General features: G+C 39.3%; 1 protein-coding gene across 1 annotated transcript in view; it reads left to right on the top strand.

Annotated features, from left to right (window-relative positions):
- Positions 1-19,836, top strand: part of JAK2 (Janus kinase 2) — a 96,856-nt gene that overhangs the window by 58,469 nt on the left and 18,551 nt on the right. The window contains exons 8-15 of the mRNA XM_018570263.1: positions 1,070-1,181; positions 1,265-1,451; positions 6,356-6,483; positions 7,558-7,692; positions 11,302-11,389; positions 11,552-11,679; positions 16,235-16,373; positions 18,215-18,366. Coding sequence (XP_018425765.1) covers positions 1,070-1,181; positions 1,265-1,451; positions 6,356-6,483; positions 7,558-7,692; positions 11,302-11,389; positions 11,552-11,679; positions 16,235-16,373; positions 18,215-18,366 — 1,069 coding nt within the window. The remainder of the gene's footprint in view (positions 1-1,069; positions 1,182-1,264; positions 1,452-6,355; positions 6,484-7,557; positions 7,693-11,301; positions 11,390-11,551; positions 11,680-16,234; positions 16,374-18,214; positions 18,367-19,836) is intronic.

The following is a 19,836-nucleotide window of genomic DNA, read 5'->3' as shown; positions in this document are numbered from 1 at the left end:
TTTCATTTGTTTCTTTCATTGTTTGATGCCAGTGCCCAATGTTTTCTGTTGGTATGGTTTGTTCTCTGTATAGTGCTTTATCATACAGAGGTGCCAAAGTTGTCTGTAATGCCTGACTAAGCATGCCAAAGCTAATATTATCTGCTGCCTTACTGTGACCTAGTTTTGCCCCTAAATTGTCGGTTTACGCTAAGCTCGCTATATACTCTATAGCAGTTGGATTTGCTGGCATAATCCTACCACCTTTAAAATAGACCTTCAGGATTTGCAGTGGGGCTACCCCCTTGCACTTCAAAAGTTAACTGCTCGTTTTGGTCTGCACGTGAAAATAAAAAAGATATACTCACACAATCCTCAGTAGTTACTGCTCACTAATCTCCCCCTCCACTCTGGCTGTGATATGTCCTTCGGCATCTTTGTGTCCTAATACACTGTATTAGATGTGATGATGTTGCAGATTCTTAGGCCGCCAGAGCCTGGGGGAGAATAGGCTTTGGGAATCAGTCTAGCAGCCAGGCAGGATCGAGGATCAGATGAGTATATCTTCTTTATTGTTGCTTCCTAGACAAAAGGAGCCGTTAACCCTTGCAGTGGGAGGGTAGCTCCACTGCAAGGGTTAACTTTTTCAAATCTTTGAGTTCCGCTTTAGGCATGTGTGCCAGTCACCACATACCTAAACAAGAATGGTTGCATCAGGTGACTGTTAAAGTCTAAGACTATGGAGCAGAACAAGAGATCTACGTTGCAAATAACTCTGGCATTGGCCTTTTAAAAACAAATCCATAGCATTCTGATGTGGTTTTTAATGGGCACAATTACTATTCCCCTCTTCCCTTAGCCCCCACAGACATTTATCTTCACCTAGTTCTGAAACTTGTCATATAATGCGTTTGGGCCATTACTGTCCCTGCTATTATTTGTCACCATCCTTCCAACAGGGTGCTGTTTTGTTTTTTTTGCACTTCTTACCCCTTTTTTTATTATTTTACTCCAAAAATTTAGTAAAATAATAGTATATTATTGGTCAACTTGTTAATTATGTCTCTCTCCACCCCCACCTGCTTCATAGAATGGAATTTGCCATTGAAAAGCTCAAAAAAGCAGGAAGCCAGAAAGGAATTTTCATACTACGATGCAGTCCTAAAGAATTTAACAAGTACTTCCTCACATTTGCAGTAGAGGTAAATATAAAAGGTTCATAACATTTAGAATTAATGAGTTTTTATTACATTGAGTTAATTTTTTTTCTGTTTATTTTTTTCAGCGTTCTGGAGTACCTGAATATAAGCACTGCTTGATTTCAAAAACTTCAAATGGGGAATACAACCTACGAGGTGCCAAGAAAAATTTTTGCACACTCAAAGATTTGTTAAATTGCTACCAAAAAGAGACCGTCCGCTCAGATGGCATCATTTTCCAATTTACTCGATGCTGCCCTCCTAAACCCAAAGGTCAGACATGGTGGTCTTTATTTTAATGGCAATAGAGTAGCATTAAAAGAACTAGTCAGGATAGAAATATGTAAACTTGCAACTGCAGACTTGGTTTTTAAAGATGCAGTAATTTGGAATAAACATGTGGATGGTGGCGTCATAAAAATATAAAGGCTTGCACTGAATGTTTGTTTGCGATGACCCCCTACATAGTAAAGTAATGATAACGATGACAGAGCTTAACCCCGCACATTTAAAAACAAGTGTACAGCAGGAGCGCCCATAGTTCTATTCTCTTAGTGTGTTCATTACAATGCAAGTTGAAGAGCCAAGCCAATTTTGCTCTGTGGAGAATATGTTTGTTATTATGACTGAGATGTCTACTAATGGCCTAGTGAATATTTCAGCAATTACATGACTAGCTCATTAAGTTGCCTATTACATTTAATTCCTTAATGCATCCTTCTGGAAGTTTCAATGAAGTCCCTGAGGCACATAAAATATAGCTGGAGAGGTTGAAGTGGCAATCCATATAAAATAGGTGAAATTAATCTGACTGAACATTCTTGCTCATAGCATTAAAAGTTAAAAAAAAAAGTTGTTTACTTTGCTCAACTTTCAATCAACTCATCCCAAAGTTTTAAGATTTTTGCAATTTGTATTAAATTACACTCCCAGCCCCAGCCTTACATATTGTTTTCCTTCAGTCCCCTGCCCCTTTGCCCAATAGCATTTGAACAAAGATAATACCTGGTACATCTGGATATGGATGAACTTGTCGCATGGGGAAGGTCCACGTGCACGTGTAAGCAATGAGCGACATGTAGCTTACACAGGGCAGCCTTTCCAGCTCCTGTGGTTTATCTTAAAAATCACTAATGTTTACCAGTTATTGCTAGTAATGTATGACCGATTTTTGCCAGTTATACAGCTTTGGTAGTGTATGGCTAAGCTTCTTCTTATATTACTAACTTTAATTTGTTTTTCTTAATTATTGATTGAGGGACACAGAAGGATAGTATTTGTACGACAAATGGTTTATTTGCTGCTGCTTTTAGGAGGTTTTGGGTAAAAATAAATGTTGAATGCCAGCCGCTGTATAACTCTGTCCTAGCTGTCAGCTTCAGTTTATTGTTAGTATCATAGGAAGTTGACCTCCATTTCCTTAGCTCTGCTGAGGAAACTAACTATATTTTTTCACTCCGATTTTTCTCTTCTATCATGGATCTGATACTCCATGGATATTCTTTCTTCTTTGGAATGTGACCTTCAGACGCTGGATTCTGCTTTTTGGCCCTTTCCAGACCTTTGTGTGCTGTGTTAGTTAGCCACAGAACACTTTTTAGGTCTAGAGCTGTGGCACAGTCTCTAGTGTAACCCAGTCTCAGATCAACAATAAGTGAAGAAATCACCAGCACTTCTGGGTTGCAAGAATGTCAGACCTTGTTTATTGACATCCAATCAAGTCTCAGAATGTATAGCAACATTTTAGAATGCACACCGGTTTCTTCTTCAGGCAAAGTCACTTTGTCTCGGAAGACTCCCTTTTGTGAGTAAGGCTTTTGGGCTTAAAGCATATTAGTATTTCCTCAGCCCAGCATTGGAAGCCCATACCCCACAAGACTTGTAATTTGTGGGCTCACCTGAAATGTGACCTTCACGCACTGGATTCCACATTGTTGCGCTTTCCAGACCTTTGTGTAGTGTGTTAGCGTTCTGCAGGTCCAGAACCATGGCATAGTCTCTGCAGACTCGCTTGTTAAGTAAGGCCACCTGGCCTAAACTATGTCACCATTTACATAGCTTTTTCCAGATGCATTGGCTATGTAAACCTATGGGATTTGTTTAGATTGTGACCTTCAGACACTGAGCTTTCCTTGTGACACTTCCCACATTTGTATAGGAGTATATGTGTATTGAGTTAGCTGCAAAGTGCTTTCCATTTTTATAGTCAATGTACAGGTGCAACCCAATCTTTAAGAAATAACACAATGAGTTACCCCGGTCAGACTGAAGTGCTGGGAGCTACCTCACAGTTGCACATTTTCTCACCTTTTACATTTTCTCACCTTTTACATTTTCTCACCTTTTACATTTTCTCACCTTTTACATTTTCTCACCTTTTACATTTTCTCACCTTTTACATTTTCTCACCTTTTACATTTTCTCACCTTTTACATTTTCTCACCTTTTACATTTTCTCACCTTTTACATTTTCTCACCTTTTACAATTTCTTATCTTTTACATTTTCTCATCTTTTACATTTTCTCATCATCACCATCTGGGCATGGTGATAGTTAAGAGTGAGGGAAGGGAGTGCTGACATCATCTGCTAATGGGAGTATTTTGTACACACACCACATTCTTTTTCCCACCTATCAATCTGGAGGAAGCACCTTCCTGTTGCAGCACCCGCTTCATCGAAACCTTGTGGTTCAATTCCACTGCCTGCTTAGATTGACTTGGTCACCTTCAGCCACCTCTGACTATCATCATCACAAGCTTGTTTGAGTAAATAAGACATTGTCATACAGACGGCGGTCCCGCTGCAGTGGGGGACCTCAACCCATACTCCTCCATTGTGATTTCATGACTTTCCCATAATGGACTGACACCTGCAACATCAATCCTGGGACCCATATTAATATTGGCTTGTCCTCTCTGGAGTCATACATGGCTCCGCAGCATGAGACCTTTTAATATCCACTTCAGATTTTTTATCAGTCTGTGCACAATTGATGCAGTGATCGGCTTGCAGGGGTTCCAAACACGCTCCGGTGCCTTTCACAACAGAATCCTATTATCAGATCATTAGATGCAGAAGATTTACAGCCTTCTCCTGAATAGCCTGTATTTCAACAAGTTACATTTGACTTTACCTTACAAGGAGTCTTTGATACTGTGATGCAGTATGTTATGCCTGCCAATTGAAGGATTGGCCTATTGTACCAGGCTTTTTGTTCAATCAATTTTATTGATTTTGAAGAATATTTGGTTTTCGCATATGTAAATATCGTATACAATTGTACAAAAGCTGTACATACAGCCCAACCAGGCTTATGGTCTTTAACAGCTTCTCAGACCTTCCCTGTACACTCGCTATCTAAATCCTTTCTCTATGAGGAAGCGACCTATGGATTCATGACTTTCTCCCGACAATGTGAAGGAGCTTTTTCCCTTTGAAAAGGAATTGAGTGACAAATGGTCTTTACCCACTGTAGATGCTCCAGTCATTCACATCAACAAAAATGTTATTAAACTGGTGGATGATAACGGTATATTAGTTAGATCCCCTAATTGGGTCTCAGTTTGCATTGTCTGTTATAACTTTTCGTCCCTTATTGGCGCTGACTCGTATTTCACATGCAAGTATGGATCCACTCTCTTAAACGAGACTGCTCCATTCCAAAGTTAAACCCTTGCATCTTGGAGCTTTTGGATCAATTGTCTGGTGCCTTGCAGTTGAGCTGCAGTGGTCTCTTGCAAGTATCGAATCTAGTGTCTTGCATAGGTGTTTTGTTCACATACATGGGGCACTTTGGCTTCAAGCCTGGCATGCTGCGCATGCTTACCCTTTCAGCATAAGTCCCTCTTTGCTTGTGCCTTTGACACAATTATTTCTGATGCTTCTAGTGCTTGAAATGTCTACCTGCATCAACACAGAAGATCCCGGAATGGGGCAGAGAATCAACACTTCTTCTATTACAGTAGTACCACGTAGATGATCACAGTCTACCTCCCATTTAAAGTGCAGATCTCAAGGTCAAAATTCCTCTGGTTCATCTGCTCAGCTCTCTACATAAAACTTACCTATGCACCTGCAAGGGTGAGGGTATTGTTTGTAATGCTAGATCCCTTATGGGTTTATCACCTAGCAGTTTGGAAACTCAGGTCTTCCCTTGTAGCTCCACTCTAACTTTTTTTTGTACATCATTTGCTTCTGAAGTTACTGCACTCCAGTGATTTTTTCAAGAGGTTGTTTGTTTGTTTTTTTTTTGTCACATTTTTTTCACCCCTTCAGTTGGACTGCTTTTGGACATCCCAAATGTCTAAGAATTACTATCCTCCTGTATCCCTCAATGGGTAATTGAGGAAATTACATTAAAATTAAATATTTTTCTTGAAGTCCATTAAGGGACATGGGTCCCACTCCAATGCGTTTATTGGCCCTATGTAGTGCTTGCTCACAAATCTGGCGCATGCCAGTTATGGGTGGAGTTATGGGGCTGGCCTTCAACATTTAGTTCTGTTTGCCAGTGTCCAAACCTCCTAAAGACAGCAGCATGTAACCCAATTACAGGTGCTCCACGGTTTATGATCGTTCGATTTACAATTTTTCGACTTTACAATCATATACGGTAGCAGCGCATATATACTGTATACAGATGCTCCTTGGGTTGTGTATATACTGTACTGTATATATCATTGCTTGGCATAACTTAAACTTGGCTAAAACACTTAGATTAACCTACAGATGGACAGAAGCCTACTGTATTTGATGATAAAGTGTTGAATATCTCATGTTATACACCTCCTTGGTTTGCGATACAATCACTTTACGATGGGTTTATTTGAACGTAACCCCATCAAATACTGAAGAGTGTCTGTATTACCTTCCTGCGCCCCTCAATTGAATTCAAGAAAAAGATTTTATGGCAAGTATAAAAAAATCAAATTTTTTTCCTTCAACGCAAGCATCACTAGTAATAGATATGTTCTGTAATAGCAAAATATTAAATGACTATAGCAGAGTTACAAGAAAAACAGATGTAAAAAGTAATGCATTTCATTTAAATATTTTGAAATTAAACAAGAGTTCAAATACAGTGTGATTGTGTAATAGGAATGGACTACATTTACAGAAAGGTAATTGTATGTCTCTCTTCTCTTTATATAAAATAAAATGTTTGTCATTTTATAGAGAAATCAAACCTGATTATCTTCAGGAGCAACAGAGTATCAGAAGTCCCATTGTCGCCTTCTTTACATCGGCACACTAATGTGAATCAGATGGTCTTTCACAAGATCAGAAGTGAAGACTTGACTTACGTATGTTTTATTTAGTTTGCTTTCTTTTGCTTTATATACTGTATGTGAGCCAACTGTTTAACTGTTTACCTACTTAGTATTTGTACTTCTGTTTAGCCTCAACGCAGTTAAATAAAGCACCTATGTTGCAGTGCACCACAACACACAGTTATACACTGCATTAAAAAAAAGTGCAGGTCCAATTTTTGGTCTGTTGTGTTGGCAGACTATTTAAATGACCTTATGCATGTTAGCACAACAGACCTCCTCTGGCGACGTACACTGTACGTCGTCAGTCACGAAGGGGTTAATAGGCCCTAATGCCCTAACTATTAAAGTGCAACTGAAGCCAAAACTTTTTTTTCTTTTTTTGTTTTCCATAGAGTGGAGAGGGATTATAACAACTTTCAGGTTTTCATTGCTGTCCATGTTCCCGTTAGTGAGATGCACTCTCTCTCTTTGTCCTGATGAACGTGATCATTGAAAGTGAAAGAAAATCTTACATTTTGGGTTGTCGTAGGAACAAGCGAAATATTCCAGTCGGGCACCAGTTCTGATGACTTTGCTGGACCACCAGGGATTTTTCTCTTTGGAGAGATTTCCTTTCACTTCCTGCTCTGGCTGTTGGACAGGATGTGAAGGGAAATATCCCCAATGGTATATAGATAGCAAATAAAAACTGACTGGTTGTAGCCCCCCTTACTTTATCCAAAACAACAACAACAAAAAAGTTTTGACTTCAGTTCTGCTGTAATGAAAGTTCATAGGAATCCTATTACAAACACCTGTATAATATAAAGCAAGGTCTTTCTGAAGGAACAGCATTGCAGTTGTTATGCTTTGTCTGCTCTGCTGTTATAGAAACCGAGTCATTAGCGTTCCAACTAAATGTTCTTGTAATTTAGCTCATCAGAATGTGACATATTAATATCTATCATATGCATTTCATCTACATTAGATTCTGTGAGATATTATTCTGAGAAAAAAGGTGCTGAAAATAGTTATGCAGCATTTGCATAAAATTATAGATTTCATAATTATGGTAATTACTTGTATGTGTATATTAATGTTTACGTTGCTACAATGTTTTTACAGCTGGAAAATCTTGGCCAGGGTACCTTTACCAAGATATTCCGAGGCAAACGTGAGGAGACAGGCGACTACAATCAGGTTCATGAAACGGAAGTTCTTCTAAAGGTTTTGGATAAGACGCATAGAAATTATTCTGAGGTTTGTTTTCATCCCAGTGATCTATGGTTGTAGTCTAACTGAAACAGAAATGTGCTCGTAGCTATCTGTGTATAGGAAATGGAACAGTACACATATTTCAATATTGTTGAACTACTCAAATTTGAATTATTTCTGCTCCTTTACCTAGTGACCCATGGCTTACATTTGTAATGGCCTGCTAGTACAGATACTAAGTAGACATTATGGTTATCTCTATAGAGCACAAGATATATCAGAGATACTGAAGCTACATGCCAAATGTCCTTTCATTTGCCAAGTGCAGTTATAAACATTTCCTTAACATTTAGAACTCTTCCCCTCAGTAAGAACTGAATTTCTGGACTGCACTGTTCTAATATATTGGCTCTTAACCCCTTTTGTGTTCAGGGATTGTTTGGCAAGCTTGTTGGTTTTTTTTATCAAGAGATAGAAAAGATAGAAGAGAAATTTGTATAACTCACAGAAGATCTTTTTTTATTTTATGAATCGGTTTAACCTGTGCTCAGTTGAGCAGCAGTTGGCTTGTAGGCAGTCTGGGTCACAAACCAATGAACAATAGCTTGAGTATTTTTACAAAATAAATAGAAACAGAATCATAGTAAAGCTAACTAGAGTAATACTTGCATTGACTAACTGTTGTGGAAATCATAGCATGCTTTTCAAGGTTACAGGTATCTTAGTCTCGCTGTTGAAAGGCATTGCATGTTGAAAACTTACTATGATTTCCACTACAGCTATCCATTAACCCTTTCGCTGCCAAGCCCTCCAGAACATTTTGCACCTCAGCTGGCCACACCATTTTTGCAATTTTACCCATTGATTTGATTTGCAATTGCTGCGTTGCTAGCGTTTGTAAAACAAAACAAAAAAAAACCCAAACCGTATATTTTCTGAAAGCGCAGGCCCGGTAGAATAAAAAGATGGTGCTACTAAATTTGTAGGCCCTGCGATAATTGCGCAAATGTTTCTCAAATTCATATTAAACCGATAAAAATACACTTCACAATTGATAAAGCACTAAAATCAGTATCAGCGCACAAAAAAAAAAAATTTTGACTAAATCCTAAAAGATTAAACTGTATTGAGTTTTTATAAACAAATATTTGCAAAATTTTAATTTTGCTCAGTGTTGCTGTTTGTGTTGTGATAAAATGATACAGGCGTACATTAAATTGCAACACAAGGTATCACAACGCACAACAATGCATCACAAAGCATTGCAATGCGCTGCCACAGTTAAATGTTTTTTTTTTATAGCAAAAAAAAATAAATTAAAATCAGGAACTGTGATGCTTCTAACAATCCCCCCCCCCCCCCCACCAGCACCACCAGGAAAAGGGCATCTAAATCAGGAGAGGAAGAGAAAAAAGGCAGGAGAGGAAGAGGGCACCTAAATCAGATTAGCTATTTGCACTGTAACTCCCTGTTCTTTCTGCCTTTCACCGCTGACATCTGTGCTTTACATTACTGACTTCTGTACAGTGCGTTACATTACTGACCTCTGTACTTGGCATTACACCACTGACCTTTGCACTCTGTGTTGTTACTGATCTCTACTTTGCGTCACACTGCTGAGCTGTCGGAGGTACGGCCGGGGCAGGGTAGGGGTTAGGTGGGGCAACTGGTGGCGAGTAACTCTTAAGGCCTGGCTAGTAGCTCAGGGCCTGACATTTTCAGCCCTGATATACAATATATATGTGAAAGATGCAGGCTTGAGTCCATGTATAGTTTGTAATTCTAAATGTACATTGGTGACCATATTTGCTCATTACATGTATAAACTCTGCTTCATAAAGTGACATTAAAGGCTAATTATATGTGATATATGTATCTACTGCAAGTCTAGCAGACCAAGTCTGGCAACAAAAAACAATGTATTTTCTGCAGTCTATAATGATGTAAACGTCCATCATATTCCTGAATGCCATAGACCAGGGGTAGGCAAACTCTAGAGGGCTGGAAATTGCATACCCTTGCCATAGACCACCTGATTTTTTGGTCTATGCTTGGTCACAGTGGGAGCTTATTAGTAATGGATTTTTTTAAATCATGAGATTAATACCTTACTCTTTACTGAACATTAAAGCAAATTCATAATTATGACACAGCTTACTGATTAATGTAAATTGTGATTTTTTATTTTTTTTTTCTTCATGATTTAGTAGGCCCACCGTTTTAAAGCGGACCTTTACCCATATCTTTAAAATAACAACATACACACCTTTTATAAATGTTTAGTAATGACAATCTACAAACACATACTTCTAGATAATTGCAGGCTTTGTATTCTTCGCATAACTTATTTATCTTTTCTTTCCCAGTCTTCTGACAGTGGCCATGTTTACTAAGGGCAGATTGCTAGATCTCCTTTTACATCCTGGATTTCTGGCACATATGACTAGACATGTGATTAGGACATGTAACCATGCACATCATCAGGGGAGGAACATGCCTTTCCCTGAGATCTCCTGAGATTACAGAAGAGATTTCCTAGCAATGCTCTGCTGATGACAAGGCAATCCCAGTGTGCATTGCTTTGGCAAACTGAACTAATTTGCACTTTCAGAGCAGGAAGTGAATGCTCTGCAAGTGTAAGTATTTCAAAATCACAGCATTTTACACCTGACATGTCTATGTTATTATTAGTCATCATATATAGAGTGATGCATTGGTACAATTTGATGTTTGAGTGTAAAGGTCCGCTTTAAGTAGCATCCCAATACCCATTCACGCCTAGGATTTTTGAAACTGTACATGATTTATGTACATTTTTATGATGTACATTTAGTATATTTTAAATTGTGTTTTCTGTGCTATGTATTATTTTTTTTGTTTGTTTCTAAGAGTATCTCTTGTTAAACATTTAAAACCAGGAGATCTTCATAAATCCTGTCAAAAGCACACAAAAACTTGGGTTAATGTAAATTATAATCTGCTTTTGTTTCCAAATGCACTACCACAGCAGACTAGAGCATTTGGAATTTTTCAGCGTGCAGATATGTGAATAGGCCAGCTGAAAATAAAATGTTATACACTGCTGAAGTGCGTCTGTGTGTTAAATAAAGGTATCATCTATGCATTTGTGTGGCTGGGACTTTCAATGTTAATTCTTGGCACAATCCAGACACAGGCTGCAAATGCAGTGCCAGGTTCCCACCTGAATATGGCTGTTTATAAATTTCCAGCCACTCAATGCCATGAGAAGTTAAAGCAGAAGGATATACCTATTAAATAAGCACAGGAAAGGCGCCCCTCTTTGTGCTTATTTCCTAGATTTCCAGCTTTCCCGGCTTCTTTGGGGCAGCATCCTGCAGTATGCCTAAAAGCAAGTCCTATTAAGAACTGACAGTCCGTGGCGCTTCACTGTTTTTACTTTGGATATACCTATTAAATTATAGAATGGCAATGCCAATTTTAATTGTATTGTGTGCAAACAATGTAATATTTATTGGCATCTGTTTTATTTTTATAATGTTTTAGAACTCACATCAACAAGTATATGCCTTTGACAAATGGCAAATTCAGATTATTAGTTGAATTGGTGTCTGGTGGCTTGTTTGTCCCTAATTTATTTCATTTCTCTTGTTTTGTTTTGTTTTGTGTTTTTAGTCTTTCTTTGAAGCAGCAAGCATGATGAGCCAGCTTTCATACAGGCATTTGATCCTGAATTATGGAGTCTGTGTGTGTGGAGATGAGAGTAAGTATAGTAGTATTTTTCTCTAGTGTATATTTATATGAATGGTAACTAAAATATACTGGCTCTAAAGGGACTTTATTTGTTAAATAAATATATGTAAATAGTAATTACATTGTTTGTCATGTCTGCTGTAAATCTTCACAAACTGTATCCTGTTCTAAGGTATTCTAGTGCAAGAATATGCAAAGTTTGGGTCACTCGATATCTACTTGAAGAAAAAGAAAAACACAGTTAATATTATGTGGAAATTGGACGTTTCAAAACAGCTGGCATGGGCCATGCATTTTCTTGTGAGTATTTTACAAGTTTCCTAGAAAGCCCTGCTACTTTGAATTATTTATTGTTTTCATTTTATATTTTTAAACTCTATAACTGCTTAAGTTTGTCATTGAAACATGTTCAAGACTATTGCAATTTGTGATTGAATTGCGCATGATCCTGAAAACACAGGTTAAGTAAGGTGCAAGATAATGCCTTAAAGTGACATTAAACCCTCAGATTTTTTAACATAAAACAATACTGTAATATGTGTGCCTTACTGTAATCCATGGTTGTTTCCCTTCTCTTTGCTGCACTTCCTTTTAAATCCGTATCTCTTCTCATGCTGGGGGAGAACTTCCCTTTGCAGCTGAGTGCCTCTTCCTGCAGTGCTGGCTCAGGTTGTGAACCTACACACAGACACCATGTATCCATTCCAGAGACAAGGCAGTCTGCTACAAAACAGAAGTTCTGCCCAGCATAAGAACAGATACAGATTTAAAAGGAAGAGCAGCAAAGAGAAGGGAAACAACCATGGATTACAGTAAGGCACACATTACAGTATTGTTTTATGTTAAAAAATCTGAGGGTTTAATGTCACTTTAAACATTTGCCTGGTTATTATGTACAGTATGTTACTGTATGAAGTAAACACAGCATTAAAACATGGCTGGACAAACCCCCAGGCTGGCTCCTAATTTCTGAGCTTTTCTCTAGTGGTTGTCAATGGAGCTGGCTCCTAATGAAAATCCTGCTGGCTTCTGGATTTGACAGACTGGCTTCCAAACTCCTTGTTAATTTGTCCTTCCTTGCATTAAAACCTGTTTTTAAAACGGCAAAGATTGATTTATAGGTGTTGATTGCAGTATCTGCACAGACCACAAACAATTATTCCACAAATGCATAAAGATAATATTCCAATATTCCTATACTCCTTCTACTTTGAAAACCGCATGTAACATTGTTTAGACAGCTTTATGCATTTTCTATATTGCCCTACACATATACAGTATTCCAATTTTTTGTTTTAGCTATTCTTTATCAAGCATGGTATAGTTTAAACTATACTACCTAATGCATATTAGGACATGTTCAGAATGGAATGACATGTAAGTCTTACATAAAATGAATGGTAACCTTTAAGCATTCCAAATCTAGTTCTCCATAGAACTACCATAGCTAAAATGTGTCTGAGATCAAGACCAAATATTTTATGTTGCAGATTACAAGTCCTTAGATTTGGTAGATACATCAGTTTTTCTTTTTTCATTCTCTATTTTTACTTGGCGTCCTGCTAGTAACACACTTTGTCCTAGGGTAACAATACTAACCCACTGTGAAATCTATTCTATCACTGTTTGTTATTATGAAAGAGTAGCATTTTTACCATAGGCTGCTCGCTTCTGATTTGGACTACTACACTTCCCCCTCTCTTTATCTCCATAACATAACATAGGGGGAAGTAGTCCACAAAGGTAACCTGGGCAGGGCTTATAGAACTCCATGGGTAGTAAGTGCAGCAGAGGCACTGTATTGTCAGCTCAATACCTATACGTATGCGTAAATAAGTCCCGGCTGTACCCCTCGCCCTCCCTGGTGACCTCCTCCATCAGCCATGCCCTTTACTCCTCTGCACAGCCACTTCTCCACTGGACCTACTGTTGAAGCAATTTTCTTCCAAGCCTGCAGAGAGATGGCTTCTCTATTAGATCCTAAAGAGAAACTGCCTCTCCCGGTGGGGAGTTGGGGGTGGTGAGGAGGGTTGTTGGGACTTGTGGTGTTTATATGCACTGTTATCCCTTAAAGTCTACAACTACATTTACAATCCAAATACATTTATATGAAGTTACCTTCCAAATGATTTGATATTTTGTTCATCAATTCTTGAGATTCACACAACTCACTGTGCTCAACAAGCAGGATGATGGCACTGTTTACTTCTGCAGCTTCCTGTGTCATCTACCTGTATATTTGACTATGAATAAACATTGTCCCTGTGCTTTTTCATCCTAGTCCAAACTGCTCAAGTACTTTCTTCTGTAATCCCCGGTGCATGTAACATTATTATTATTATTATACAGGATTTATATAGCGCCAACAGTTTGAGCAGCGCTTAACATGGTACATAGATATATTATTTAATGTTTTTAAATGAATTCGTAACTGTACTATAATGGGTTTTTATATATTAACATGTGTCCCACTTTTAATGCTTAAATCAATTATATATATTATTATATATAATTATTGCAGTTAGGCATCTACTTGCTATTTAAGAATATGTCCACCCAGAGCTGACTTTTTAGGCTAAGGTGCTGCCAGTGGTTTGATTCTCTTTAAAGCTTCTTAACATTCCTATACTTTAGTAGAGTGATATCCCTTCTGTAATCCCAATCTCTAAATCCATTATGTAGGTGTTACTTTTTTGCTGCTAGATGCTTAAATAGTGTATAAACCGTGAAGGGTAGCATGGCACTCGTGAATGCTTTTTAATGACAGACAGGGAGCAAAGCCAGGACTTCTGGAAAGGATATATTTACACCGAAGTTCCCCAAGAATATATATAAAGCCAGTGAATGGTTGAAGTTGTATGACTTTTAAGGGATACCCTAAGAAGCACATAATACACTGATGATTAAGAAAGCACAAGCAGTCTTGGTTGCTTTAGCAAAAATCTGTTGACATACAATATATCTTATACCTGGAAACATTTTATTGATGCCAGTGTGACTAAATAATTGCTAAGCTACATGTATTGTGTGCTAGAGCAGCACATGTGGTCCCTCCAAAATCCATTCCTAAAGTAGGGATTACCCCTTCACTGCAGAGTCCCCGTAACATTACATTCCCCCTTTCACATCGGAGTCCCCCTCTTTCACATCAGGTGCCTTCTTTACATCAGAGGCATGACTGTGTGTGAAAATTTCGAGAGACCACTGAGGAAGCCAGAAGGCACACCAGGTTGCCACAGCACCCTGGTTGAGAAAGACTGTACTAGAGTGTCTGGTATTCCACTTAATTGGAGGGCTGGGTTTTATAAATTCAATATTTCTGTGCTTCCATATATATGTACTTTTTATCAACATCAACACGCATTTTATCAGACATTGAGCAGACTGTCTGAAAACTGGACCATAACACTATCAGTAGTGTTTTTATAGATCGAAAGTCCTGCCCTGCTAACTGGTGTTTCATGGTGACCTCACTTGACTTTGTATGGTTCCCTGGTCATTTTTTATGACATGTCTAATAGTACTTGCTGTTTAAATTATTAATAACACAAAAGCGTTATTCCTGTTGGTAACTTTTGCTTAAGGATCATTATCTGTGGTTTAAAAGTTAACTTTATTTTCTTTGGCAATGTAAGTTCTTGTCAAAAAAAATTAATAAATGTTATGACCATATGTTTTATTGAATCCTATGAGCCTAAGCACACATATTCTGAACTGTCACTGCATAACAAAGTGTTCTGGGGCAATGCAATCCACCAACATCGATCTGAACTTAAAGGAGAACTATGAGGTGAGTGCTTTTCACTCACCTCATAGTTCTAGCCGACCTGTGACAATGAGACTGTCACAGGTTGGCTCAGTAGATCGGGAGGTGAGCGAACACATACCGGCGTTCACTCACCTCTCGATTCTGTCACGGCTCTCTGCCGTGACAGGGGAGGGGCTGGATTCCCCCCTCCCCGATCCGCCAGCGCTAACTGGCGGAATGGACGGGGGAGGGGGCGGGTACAGCTGGCTCTGCTCTAGATAGGCAGAGCCGGCTGTCAGTCACACAGCTGGGCGGATCACGGCACAATTGTCGGGATCCGCTTCAGCTGCGGCGTCTCAGTATACCGCGAGCAGCAGCTAGCGGTATACTGCGGCGTCTCAGTATACTGAGCCTGGGGTGACGGGAGGAAGCTAGTTTGTGTCCTCCCGTTACCCTAAGGAGAACTATGGGGAAAAGCCTTAACCCCATGGTTCTCCTTTAAACTGTCAGTTTTGGGCGGGATCACCTTATAATGAACAAACTGTATATTTGGGCGGCTGGTATACCTCTTGCAGTGGGTTTGTTAAATGTAGTCACAATTCTTTTTTTATTACTCATTGGTGTTAATATTCACATTTGTGGTTATTTTTTTGCCTAATCCAGAAAAAAGCAACTCCTCCGTGATTTGCCCTGCCCTTAAAAAATATGTTAATTTGCAACAGAACTAGTTTAATTATTGTTTGCTACTATTGTGTCAGCTAGGCGTTGATGTCCCAGCAATAATAACTATGTGTGACTATCAGAAGGACATATCCTTTTATGATTTTCCTTCATAAAAAGGGAATAAATGGAACGTCGGTTTACACTGGTAGACAAAATGAGGGAGTGGGGTTGCTGCAATGTGTCTATAGACAACCATAAACAAACCTCTTACAACCTTGTTCTGATGTTGTTCTGATTTTAAGATCTCTGTGTGTAATAGCCAGCCTTAGTTTTTGTAGTTTAATGGCCTTTTCTTTCTTCCTTAGCTCTGTGAAAACCATGAACTGGCCTTTTTTAACATATATTTTTGACTGATTCTATTTCATTGCCTCTTTCATACTTTAGGAGGAGCGAAATTTAGTGCATGGCAATGTTTGTTTAAAGAATATCCTTCTGATCAGAGAAGAGGACCGGAAGACAGGAAATCCTGCTTTCATCAAGCTCAGTGATCCAGGAATCAGTGTTGCAGTGTTGCCAAGAGAAAGTAAGGGTGTCAGTTATTTATTGTGAAAAGAGTTATTTAATGAGGCAGTGCAACATGCAGTAACCAATAGCAAGCATTCAAATGTAATGTTTTACTGATCTGTGATTAGTTGAAATTGGATATTGCATTTTGTACTGCCTTATCTTAACCTTAAAGAAGAATTATCACTTTAGCTTAAAACACATTTGAAAATTCCCCAGGGGACTGAATGCATGCATCACTTGGTCCCATTTAGAACTGTGCTGTCATTTTGAAATGAAAGCAGATTGATATCACTGTCAGTGCTGGCCGTAGCTCCACTCCTCAATGCGTTAGGTGGACAGCCCGACCCCAGCTCTAACAATAATACTCTGCTTTCTCCAGCAGCCACAACAGTTACATAAGTGAATGAGGAGAGCTGGGAGATGTAGTTTCTTTCTGCGCTGCTCATTCCGTCATGTACCCAGTGTGGCTGCCGGAGAAAGCAGAGGGTTAATGTTAGAGCTGGGGCGGGGCTCTGTGCCAAAGTGTGAAGCTGCCAGAGAGAGCAAGAGACACCTGCCCTAGTGAATGACAGAGCTCCCCTCCCCCTGCGTTAGTGAATGACAGAGCTCCTGCCTAGCAGCTCCTGCTGCCAGAAACCAGAGCTGGAACTCACAGTATCCGTTTCCTTGCTAGCAGTGTGGTCGGACAGCCGTTGGGGGGACCGTCTGACCATGCTGCTTAGCAATGACAGCACAGATTGGAATAGAACCAAGTGTGGTGTGCACTGGATCCCTGGTGGGAGATTCAAAAATGATGTTGTATTTGTTATGATACTTCTTTAAATGTCTTTTTCTTAAAACTTAGTCCACTTTTTTTTGGCAAATTAGGAAATGTATGTTGGTTCAGCAAAGTAATCATCTCCGTAAAATATGTGTATTACCTATAAGATTGTCCATTATTCTTCTCCGGTAAATTACATAATCAATTACTGTAATATTCCAGTTATTTAAAACACATTTCCCACCTCTTAGCATTTGTTGTGTCAAAGGCTTATGCTGCCCTTTCCCTAAAGTGCACCTGGACTTAGATGATAGAAATTAAAATATTTACATATATTCTTGCAGCTTGTTGTGAAAAGCCTGTTTTTTTGGATCCTAAAGTTGATGAATCTTAAGTTGATGAGTCGGCGCAGTAACTTGTGCTTAATTGGACAGCTCAGTCCAAGGTTCCAGTTAGGCAGATGCTACTTTAGGTAGCCCATTGTGCTCTGGGAATTCCCTCTGTCTATGCGCTTTACCTCTATTTCATGGAAGCACAACATTTTTCTAGAAATGTATACTTTATAGATGACAGGCGCAGTATCACCTGTTGTGAGTGACAAGAAGTAGAATAGCATTGCTGGTTTCTTCTGAAAATGCTAGTTGCCAGGCTGTTACAGTATATTAGCTTGATTAGCTTCATTACTTTGAAGTATGCTTTTCAGGCTTGTGAGATTTAAGATTACTTGCCAAAAGTTTTCTCTGACTTTACTGGCTGCATACTTGTTCCAGGTCAGTGACATTGAAATTATTGATGCCACATAGGATCACCATGACAGCTAGACAGCCATCACTTTCAAATTAAGGTCAGCTATGCAAGGCCATGACACAGTCCTGGAAATATTCCAGTTGCACTTTTTATTTTAATTTCACTAAAATTATTTAGGTGGGTTGATATTTATTTTTTTAATTTCTGTGTAGTTTAGATTTCCATATTTTGGTTTGATTTGTATATTATATGACACACTTCCACCTGCTTTTTTACTTCAATTTACATAAATTTCTGGTTTTAAATGAATGATGATGCATGTTCAGCCTTCTTTTTATTTTCCCATTAAGTTCTTTTGGAACGTATTCCCTGGGTTGCTCCTGAGTGTATAGACAGTCCAAAAACTCTCACCCCCATGGTAGACAAGTGGAGTTTTGGCACCACCTTATGGGAAATTTGCAGTGGTGGTGATAAACCCCTGGGTGCACTGGATTCTCAAAGGGTAAGTGCATGTCACAAATCACATACAAGTCCACTTAAATGAGAACCTTTAGAGCTTGTTCACGCCATGTCCAGACCAGATCTGGAGCAGTTGTGCAAACACAGTGCAGTGAGCTCAGAAATACCATAGGGATACATTGGGATGCTTTTTTTTTGGTCTGGGAACTAACTGTTCTGGTCTGGGCATGATACAAATATGGTGCGAACAAGTCCTAAGGGAAAAGAAATCCGTGAATCTTACGTTATTTATGACACACTGTCATTTTGTTTAATCTAAACCAATTTAGTAAACTTTGGTAAATGTAATCCTCTCAGTACCTTGGGCTTCATGTTCTAAAATCTAGCCACCAGCACAGATTTTGGGTGTAATTAAAGCATGACAGAGTACAGAGTGCATTGAATAGTGCAATAAACCACATCAAAGCCCAGAAATTCGCTCCAGTGGTTCAGTACATATGACATACTATAATCAACTGGAAAAGTCCATCCCTCTGAATTCATTACTTGATTTAAACAAGCATTCCTATACTTTTAGGGCCAGTGTCATTTCATAGGTCAATTTATTGTTCCCACACAGTCCCGACAGGGCAGAACTTGTTCCTGTAGTATCGGTAGCAGCAGAAATTAAGGAGGGGTCCATGTTTACACCAGCTGGCCGTAAGGTACCAGTACACTTCAGCGGATAGTCAGACAAGCAGCAAAGGCTTGGATTTGCTCCATGAAGTAGAATATAGACATAAATGTTTAAAAAAATATCTTTCCTAGACTTGACCAGTTACATGATATTTTGCCAGGTGATACTGCCACATTTAGTGTATTATATAGCTGAAAACCACTGTTTTAGACTGCAGTTAACCTTGTGGAGATCTACATTTGGGGCAGAGACGTGCGGTCAGGGGACGCAGGTGAGGCAGAGCCTCACCTAGTATTAGCGAGGTAAAAGCTGTCGGCTACAAGTCTGAAGCTGACAGCATTTTCTCCATTCTCGATGCTTCTAGCAGGTTACATACTAGGGAAAGCCTTCCCACTATGTAACCTTTCATGGACGCAGCGCTGCCTGTTAATTACTGGAAGCGCTGCATCCAGCTTTTGACAGGCTTCCCCACTGCTTGTGTAACCTAACTAGTGAGGCAAGAGCTGTCACAGCCTCTACTCTGTGTTAGAGGCGTAAGCTCTGTGTATGGTTTGGACCAATGGCAAAGTGCCATTGGTCCAAGAAAAAAAACACTGAGGCCATCGATCTCGATGCGTCAGCAGTGAGGTACAGGGAGGCTCCTCCCTCCTTCACATTGGGTTGAGGGGCGGAGCTTCGGCGGGCTGGGGGCGAGGCAGGACGTGCTGGGGGAGAGGCTGGGGAATGTCTCACCCGGAACCAAAGGTACCGAACGGCATCTAACCACCAGCCACTGTATGTGCTGATTCATTTAAGGGTCGCCCTTACATTGTTAATTTGAATAGTTGGTATAACTTG

Source organism: Nanorana parkeri, unplaced genomic scaffold, assembly GCF_000935625.1.
Source record: "Nanorana parkeri isolate BGI_ZX_2015 unplaced genomic scaffold, ASM93562v1 scaffold1489, whole genome shotgun sequence".
Lineage (NCBI taxonomy): Eukaryota > Metazoa > Chordata > Amphibia > Anura > Dicroglossidae > Nanorana > Nanorana parkeri.
The sequence above is the reverse complement of the archived record's forward strand: the minus strand, read 5'-3'. Positions and strand labels throughout refer to the sequence as shown.